This window comes from Odontomachus brunneus, unplaced genomic scaffold, assembly GCF_010583005.1.
Source record: "Odontomachus brunneus isolate Ranch 3 - 2012 unplaced genomic scaffold, Obru_v1 Obru_scaffold_083, whole genome shotgun sequence".
Taxonomy (NCBI): domain Eukaryota; kingdom Metazoa; phylum Arthropoda; class Insecta; order Hymenoptera; family Formicidae; genus Odontomachus; species Odontomachus brunneus.
This window is the reverse complement of record NW_022639533.1, coordinates 1,468,270-1,477,973: the sequence shown is the minus strand read 5'-3', so window position 1 is coordinate 1,477,973 and position 9,704 is coordinate 1,468,270. Positions and strand designations below refer to the sequence as shown.

Below are 9,704 nucleotides of genomic sequence, written 5' to 3'. Positions count from 1 at the left end.
GAAAAATATATATATATATATATATATATATATATATATATATATATATATATATATATATATATATAGTTGGTGGGACGCGCTTAGGGGGACGTGCAGCCGGGTCATGTAAAACACGTGCGTGAGCACGTGCTCGAACGTCATATCATAGCACTATCAACTGTCGAGGCGAACGCATTGGGAGTTGCCGCGTTATCTTCTAGATTATTCCGCGCCGATTTTTAATACCGCATTTTGATTTCGCCACAATTAAGGCAATAATTAACACGAATTGAGACGCGTACTTATCACGCGAGCAGGTGTTGTGGGCTTCACCGCAACGGGTAATTACCGTGTTTCCATGAAGGTGTCCATGATGATTTCCCCACGTTAAAAAAAAAAAAAGATTATATAGTTAGCATCTAGAACACATTCTGGGATACCTTTTTACAACTTTTTAACGTAATTTTCGCGTCTGCAAAGGTGTATTTTCGAAAATAACGTAAAGTGTGCATATTCTCTTTGCTCTGCATCGCCTCTTGGATGACGATGTGATTAATAACACTCTACTCCCTTAATAATACGCCCAGGGGTCTTGAATATAATTTTCCAATAGCCCAAAGTCGCGTTCATAACGTTAAATTCAACTTAGCGCCGTAGGAATGTTGGATTCTCGCGCATTGGCCGAAAGTCGGTCATGTTACTGCAGGTTATTTAGGTCATATAGTGTTAGCATCTAAAGCACATTCTAGGATAATATCTTATAATTTTTTACAGTAATTTTCGCGTTCCCAAAGATGTATTTTCGAAAATGACGTGAAGTTTGACTATTTCGCTCTGCATCGTCTCCCGGATCACGTGGGATGCTCCGCTTTATTTTCGCACGTAATTTCATCATACAAAAGGGTTTTTAATTTTGCCGAATCAACACGAGATAATAGTTTTGCCAAGGTATTCGGTATCATGTCAACGACATTTCTCAACAAATTTTACTTTGTATTGACTTAACCAAATTAAAAATGTTTTTGTATAGCAAAAGTACACGCATAAGTGAAATAGAGCATTCCTGCCTCAAGGATAAAAACAATGTGGAACTATTACTATCGTGACACTGATTTCATTTTTCAAAAATTACAGCGTACTGACTGCTCTAATTTATATGATAAAATTACGTGCGAAAATAAAGTGTAACATTGGTCAGTGCGAAATGAAAATGATATCTCAAATTACCGTTGCTAATTATATTGAAATCTTAAATAATAGTAAACGTAATTATACCCTGATAGCCAAACGTGCCAAAAGCAAATTTCGGCAAAGCGTGCTGCAAGTTTTATCAACAGAGTAACGACAAAATTGCAGCACGATTTGCTATATCAAGTAATGTCGGCAAAATGTGTGCAATATTGCGACACGACCTGTTAGCAAGCGTGATAGCAAACTGCTGATAAAAATTGGACAAGCTATCATTAGTAGTATGACGGCATATTGATAGCAGAAACTGAGCAAATCATGCCGAGCAATATGTGATAACAAATTTGCAGCAAAAATCGAACAAGATATGCCGAGCAACGCGTGACGGCAAAAGACGAGCAAGTCGTGCCAAATTTCATGCAACATATGAGGGCCGTACGAAACACGTTTGTTAGTGAAGTTGAAGTGGAGTAACATATAGGACGACAGACTTGAAGAACCAAAGATCTCGAGTTCAAATCCAATGTGAGCAAGGAATTTTTTCCAAGACAATATACACTGAAATACTTACGTTTTACATAATTAGGAAGAGTTTAATAATAAAAGCCACTGGTGTGTCATCTCTAAAAGACACAAATAGCATTTCATAGAACTAAAAATATTAACTAGGACAGTCTATCTACTGATAATGAGATATGCCTGATGCAGAAAATAAACTACATCACTAGTTATATTTTCTTTGTCTAACTATTAGGTAACTTATGTTATATCCTCATTAGGAAAAGTGATATTGCCTAGCAACTAGTTTGGTTTTTTACCATAATTATGTTGTTTCTTTTATCTTATTATTAGTTAATATATTGCATATAGCTATTCGCAAAAGCGTTACATTATTGGTTCATCACTGTCTAGTTACACTAGCTAATAACTATGTGTATGTGTCTGTTGGATACAACTTTATTATATAATGACTAGATTCTCATAAGGTGCAAATTCTACTCGGATAGTTTTGGCCTGTTCATAGCCGGCACATCTTGCTCGATTTTTGCCGTAAATTTGCCATCACGCCTTGCTCGGCACGTCTTGCTCGCTGTTTGCTGCAAATTTGTCGTCACACGTTGCTCGACACGTCTTGTTCGGTTTTTACAGCACTCTGCCCTCAAGTAATTTTGGCATGCTTTGCCGACATAATGCCAATATAATAGTAGTATACATGCTGCAAATTTGCTGCAATCCTATGATTGATTTTGCCAGCAATTTGTCGGCATATTGCTGACATTTTACTATCAGGGTAATTATAATAGTAAATCAAATAAACGTATTTTTCAAAAAATTATTCCACTTCCTACAACACTCTTCTCTAAAAACTCTTTCTTTGATCTAATAGTAACAAGCGGTTTGAAGAATTTATTAGAAAAGTAGCAAGAGCCTATTTCAGAAAGAATGCGAATATCGGCAAAGTGACATTCACATTTACGTAACGTCTGTGTAAGAAAATTGAAATGACGTAGCACACACACTTGCATAACATTTGTGCAAAGATGATAGCGATATCCTGTTGGCGTCTATTTGACGATCGTTTTTATTCTATAAATATTTATGTGTACATAAATGCGATATCGTAAATGATGATAATAGGTCTATCCTCTGCACTAGCGGCACTAATGCAAGCAGTGTACACTAAAGTGTACGATTACGGCGACTTTATGATGTCATCATCGCTATTCTTTTCCTCAGTGCAGCGGTATTCAGTACAACAAAACACTGCCTGCCCTAGAGCCTGCCCTAGGTCTCGAGCTAGGGCAACGGTGTAGTGCAATATGGCGATGTACACGAATAAGAATAGGTTGGAATCCTCAAATAAATAAATAAGTGGCATAATAATTTAATAGCAAAATACCTGTAAGGTAAAATTCCTGTTAAGGTAAAATTCAATATAATTAAAGTAATTATGATATGATTGCAGTTATTCAGATAAAATGGATTACATATTTATTTTAGATATGGAGTTAAACAGAAAAATGACACAATTTTAAAGATGCCCAGATAGCACAAAGAATTCTAAAAGAATTCAGTCGTATGTCACCAATTCTGAGTTCATTTTTAGATACAAAAAGAATTCTTTTTACTGAACTAGACTCTGAAAAATTTTTTTTACATCTGAAAATGAACTCAGAATTGGTGACATACGATTGAATTCTTTTTGAATTCTTTTTTAATTCTCTGTGCTACCTGGGTAGTTTTTAAGGGTGGTTGCAACATTACAAGCATCTCTTCTTCATCTGAAGAATCAATTAACTTCCAGTTTTAAACTATGTGACGCGCCATGTTATTCATTGTCCTGTGACATTCTTTTCCTCTTTGTCAGGACTCCTACACTGTATTGCAGTGCAATGCTAGTGTAGTGCAGTGCCAGTACAGTTCCAGTGTAGTCTCAGTGCAGAAGAAAAGAACAGACCTAATGTTTTCTATTTTTTGATGATCACTCTACGTTATCGACGCTTATCAAGATCGTCACTCGCTTCCCCTGCTCGTTCGGCATAATATTTACAAAATCGAGTGTTACTAGATATTCTGGAGCAGACATGTTTTTTTTAGAAATGTCTATACTATGACTATAGATTATTTGAGGAAACAATAACAATGTTCCAATAAGTAAATTTCTGACAGCTCAGAAATTTGCTTATTATTTGCCAAATTAGAAAACTCTCTAACTTCATGATAGTAATAAGACCACTAAGAGCTAAGTGCTGATGTTCGTGTCATTGTAATGTAATGGGGAAGGATAATAACGTTTGTAGTGTAAACGCATGCGCTGAATGGGATTTATGGTCTTTTATTCTTTTTGAAAAGATTTTTCAAGTGTTAACGATTTTATCTATACGATGTCTATTCGATACCGATTTTATTGATATAGTTGTTATCGATGTCCATTAGATTATCGAAGATAGTCCATTAGCGAAGATTAGATTAGTGCAAAATATTTTAAAAATGTCTCTCTTTCCCCGAGTCGAAATTTTCTACTTTCGACTTCAGTATTTTATTTAATGCTTATTTTGAAGCATATACTCTGAAGCATATGTCAAGCTTCTTTGATTCTATTTAACGTGCTAGCCGAGAAATATTCTTTGAAACTAGAACTCACGCTTTCATCCATTTCTCGAATATACATTTAAACGCTTAACACATATCCGTTTAGAAATGCCCGATGAAAATTGTTTTGATATAACTGAATCGTTCAACAAAAACAAATTCTACGATGCGTACACATCTTATGTGTGATAATAGCACCGTATAAGTGATAATTACTTACACGACTATCAAGCAGAAGAAAAAAGACTATACACACAATGTGACTAATTGGTTTACTTGCACGATTGCGTGAAAGAGGTACTTAAGAGGATGCTGACGCTGAAAACTTTACTGATAGAATATTGATATTTTACTATGTCGTATTAGTTGTACAGAATTACAAATATTTTTACGTAATAGAAATAAGTGCAAAAATAAATAGGAACATTGCTCAATATGTGACGAGAGCAAAAAATAAATTTTTAATGTAAAATCTGTCAGCGTAATATTTGCCTAATCCAAAAGTTCCATAGCTTGTACGTACCGTGTGGATACTTTAAATAGAAAAATTTTAAAGAAAATTACTTTGCATCTAAATTCAGAAACTTAAAAATATTCAAAAAGTTTACGGAAAGACTTCTACATATACGTGGTTAGATTTTCCGCTGAATATAATAAAACAAAGCAATATACATTTGCGTAAAATCTTTATGTACAAAAACTACGAAAAGAATAGCGTGATTGTATTAGTAACGATCGTCTCCGTATTATTGACATTGTTTAAGTTCGTTATCGAATTCAGTATCTCTTTAATCTCTAGTAGTATTTACAAGTGGCATTTTATTTGTACAAGTGGCATTTCATTTGTATAAGTGGCGTTTTCTTCGTTTTAGAGATACTAAATAAATCTTCAATTAGTTCTCATCTGTATACAGAGTGTCCTATAACTGGTAGAACACCCGTTAGGAATATGTAGGGGGTGAAATTTGGAACTGAAAGTTCCTCTCCCATTTTTGGATCCAACAATTAGTTAATGAGATATTAATTAATTAAGTCTGCTAATTTCTTAGCCCTCCGAGTGAGCACTTAGAGACGTAGGACGCCGTGGATTCCTCAGTGCCTCTGCTTCTCCGTTTTTCTTCCCTTTTTGTACACACACTAAAATCATTCACGATACTCAACCACCGACATGTAGAAAATATTCAAGTCATCCACGCACTCGAAGGAAGCATACCATACATGCCCTCTCTCTTCGTCACATAAAATGCAATCACTCCGCCCACTCGCACTAAAAACATTCAAATTATCCATGCACTCATAACTGCACACAAAAACACCCATACATCACCCCCATACATTGAAAACTTGCTACTCGCCTAGCCCCGGTCAGGCACTCATCCACACACCCACTCACTCACTCATCCATATTTAATCCTCTGTAATACAAAAAGGGGAGAAAAACGGACAAACAGGACCTGTGAAGAGTCCACAGTGTCCTACGACCCTGAGCGCTCACTCGGGGCGCTAAGGGATTGGCAGAATTAATTAATTAATATCTCATTAACTAATTGTCGGATCCAAAAATGGAAGAGGAACTTTCAGTTCCAAATTTCACCCCCTACATATCCTTAACGGGTATTCTATCAGTTGTGGGACACCTTTATATTATATGTATATTAATTCTTTAGAACATACAGATGTTAGAAAGTTTAGATCCAATGTAGGACTAAAATTTCGACATGAGTTTATATCCAAAACGAAAAATCTTACAAATCAGAATTTAATAGGTGATTGACGAATTTCTTATACCAACCTAATAATTTCTTATAATGTGAAATTGGGTGATAGTAACAGAAATACTTACTGGATTTATTTCAAGTCCGCCACGTCGAAATTTTTCGATAAAATATTTGATTTCGTACGTACTATTGTTCGTTACTAGATACACCGTTTTGCCTAATTTACTCAGTGCTATTAAGGACTCTATAGCACCTTTGATGGGTCTGCCGAAGTGCCATATGACTCCTGGAAAATACAGATATTATATTAATTATTTGCGTAACTTCATATTCGTCTGAAATCAAATATAAACGCACACGGGAAAAGAAACTCGGTTCGTGTACTTAGATGTGTTTTAAAAGCAGTTAGTATCTAAATGAATGTCTTCAATAACGATAACAGAAATACTGTTTCTCGTTCTTGAGATTTCATTTGACTCTTATTATTAATATAGTTATACATATTGAAATATTTTTATCGTATAGAGTGTATAAGCTATTATATAATACTTTAAAAAATATTTTAAACACAATGGTGTTTTTTAATTAAAAGTGATCAAAATTTGCAAAATATGGTGTAAGGATACAAAATATATCTAATTTATATTTACTATAAGTTCAGATAAAAAAATACAAAAGCAAGTAACTCAAAAGGAATTTAAGAGTATGTCGAACTCCAGAAATGTCGATAGATATAGAAGCGATTTTCACTAACACGATCACACTATCTTTTTCGTATTTCCTGTACATATAGATCTTATATAAATATATGCTTATATAAAACTATGCTAACAGGAAACATAATATCACGCAGAAATCTTTCTGCAAACTTTCCATGTATTTTTTAGTTTCTAAATTGAGTTGTAGATACAGAAATGTTCGTTAAAATTTTCATTGCGCAGCGCACACAGATGTAGTACATACATATGCGCAGAATGTTTGTATTGTAAATTTGTATTGATTTTATCGATATCGATTTTAAAATAATGATTTTAAGATATCGATTTTAAAATCTTTTTATTGTTTTCGTCACATATCGAGCAATATTTCAACTCATTACGCAGATTTACAAAAAAATATTTTGTTTTTTATCCGAAAACGGCAGGATGTAATCTCGAAGTTATCTAGTATAAATCTAACAAATTCTCTCCGAACTATGAATCTAAGAGTAAATTTAGTCATATATTAGAAATTTAGCTCATATATTAAAAATTAAAATGGCGAATTTTATATGATAAATAAAAAGTTGAAAAAAAATCTGATATGAGATATGTCACGCCAATTCAGTTAATTCAATTATAATTAATTTATAAGTAACTCGATAGATTGCAGACATCCCTGAAATTTCCAATATGCATTAAAAAATACAAAAAGTTTTTAACCGACGTATTTTTTTATGTTACTATATTGACCTATTTCTATTTTTACAGAACCTTATAGCTGATTTCCGTAGATCTTTTCTTGCTGAATTCGAATTCGTGGACTAAATTTCTCTGTTGCGTCAAGTTTACAAAATATTCTAATCTAAAAATGGCCGAAATAAACCTTTTGGTACTTTTAGAATATCTTGTAAATCTGACATGATGGAGTAATTTAGTCTGCAGATTTGGTTTTAGCATGTCAAAAATTTTCAGAATTACATGCTGCTGTTTCTAGTTAAAAATTCATGTGTTCGGCCTGTGTTATGTACATACTTTTAATGTGTAAAAGTTTTGTGATTCTGTGCTACTAATACGACGTAAACTTTGCAGAAAAAAGTCAGTATTTTGTCAATAAAGTGTGTATAGCATCCCTTTAATATTTTAAACATTTCTAGGCATACTCCACACACATACACACATACATATTTAATAAATTAATACACCGTCAAAGTTAGTTAAATAATAATGAACGGAAATATTAATAAAGGAGAAAATGAAGTCCCGAAAATAATATTACTTAATACTGTGTCAAATTATATTGCATATTGCTATGTTCTTGTTTGAACACTACTCGAAAATGCGAAATAAAAACCGACACCACTTATATTTTTGTTGATTTTGTTTATTATTGTCTGCACTGGCTTAAAGGTTTCGATCACACTACGAAGGATTGTCACTCACCATCAATATCGGAAAATACCACGTCGAAAGATGCGAAGAACTTCTCCAATTGTTCGGCCGAGAACTTGGCGAGATTCTTTGATTTTGACATGACAGTTTATTTTTTTAAGGATACCGAACGTCTTCAAAACAATTAAAGTGTTTAAGTTTCGCGTCTTTTTGATTTTACGACGTGAAATACGTTGGGTTCTACTTCTTTAAAATGTCTTGATGAGCCCAGAAACAGGTTGATCCTCGACGAACTGTCACAAGAGACTGTCAGGTTGTTACAATTTTATGAACGCACTCGGTAACAACATACGAAATGGAGGTCATCGAATATTCTTTTTCAGATAAGATTACTGGCGTAACAAGGTCACAATGAGTTTACATACGTTATGTAAACATGTGTTATCGTAAATTACATTTTTGAAAAAAATTTTAAAAAGAAACCAAATGCACGTGCGTTAACATTATTTGTCTTTAAAAAAAATCATAAAAATCATTATTTGTCTTTAAAAAATCATTATAAATAAATTACAACAAAAGCTCAGAGTTAAAAGATATTTAAAAAAATATTATTAAAACAACCTTATTCAGATCAATTGTATTTTCGCAAATACTCTATTAAAAAATACGAGACAATTTTATACTCTCTACAAAAGTAATAATATCAAGAGGTTTACGCCAAGTACGAATAATTGATCATTTCAGTTTTTACTTTTATAAACATATGTGGTTTTGGCTATATAATATATTTATAAATTAAATATATTATTAATATACTAGTAACATATTATTAAATAAAAAATAAAATAATTAGAGAAATAATGTTGAAAAAAATTATAATAACTTACACAAAAAGCACTTGGCGTGTCTTTTTTTATAAGCAAACAGTTCTCTTATTTCAATAATTATCAAAATATTATATTGATTATCGATGTAATATTAAAAAAATACACGCCAAGTGCTTTGCGTCGGCCGCGAGCCTGTTGCTTGCGCTTGCACTTGGCTTCGCGATACTACTGCGTATCGCTTGATATGAATGTGGATTTTTTGCAACATTTTGATATTTAATTAAGATCTTATTTTAGAAATATACACTTTTTAACATTCTTTGTGTATATGATCTCGTTAATTAGGAGAAGATAAACTTGCATGTCTTGTATTAACAAGTTAGACTCATGGACATTAAAATATTAATGATAATAAATTATCTATACACCTGGTATAATATTTACTACTGTCTTTGTAAAACAGGTGTTTTACACACGTGAATTACACGCGTTGACAAATGGAAATAATAAAAGTCTTAATAAATTAGGAAAAAGAGGAATACTTGGAGACTGCAATAAAGATTATAATTATGATTGCATTTAGATATTCCTTGAATCATTGGTGTAATTTGTTTAAAATGACGGATGGCAGTTGGATCGCTTTAGTCATTATTGATTTGAAACATTCTTCGCAATAAGTGAATAGCAATAAGCTATATGTTTGTGCCTTTCTATCTTTCTACGCTCTCAATTTTCCACGTGTCTTTCTCGACTTTTCATGCCCTGGCGAATGCGTCTCGTCATATTTCAGAAATAGTGCGTGAATA

The 9,704-nt window shown here is 33.0% G+C and overlaps 1 protein-coding gene across 1 annotated transcript in view; it reads right to left on the bottom strand.

Moving 5' to 3' along the window:
- Nucleotides 1–8,377, bottom strand: part of LOC116847813 (phosphoglycolate phosphatase 1A, chloroplastic-like) — a 12,867-nt gene extending 4,490 nt beyond the window's left edge. Inside the window, exons 1-2 of the mRNA XM_032823211.1 lie at nt 8,123–8,377; nt 6,107–6,267 (exon numbers count right to left, since the gene is read on the bottom strand). Of these exons, the coding sequence (XP_032679102.1) occupies nt 6,107–6,267; nt 8,123–8,213 (252 nt within the window). The 5' untranslated portion in view covers nt 8,214–8,377. The remainder of the gene's footprint in view (nt 1–6,106; nt 6,268–8,122) is intronic.
- Between the last annotated feature and the right edge of the window lie 1,327 nt (nt 8,378–9,704).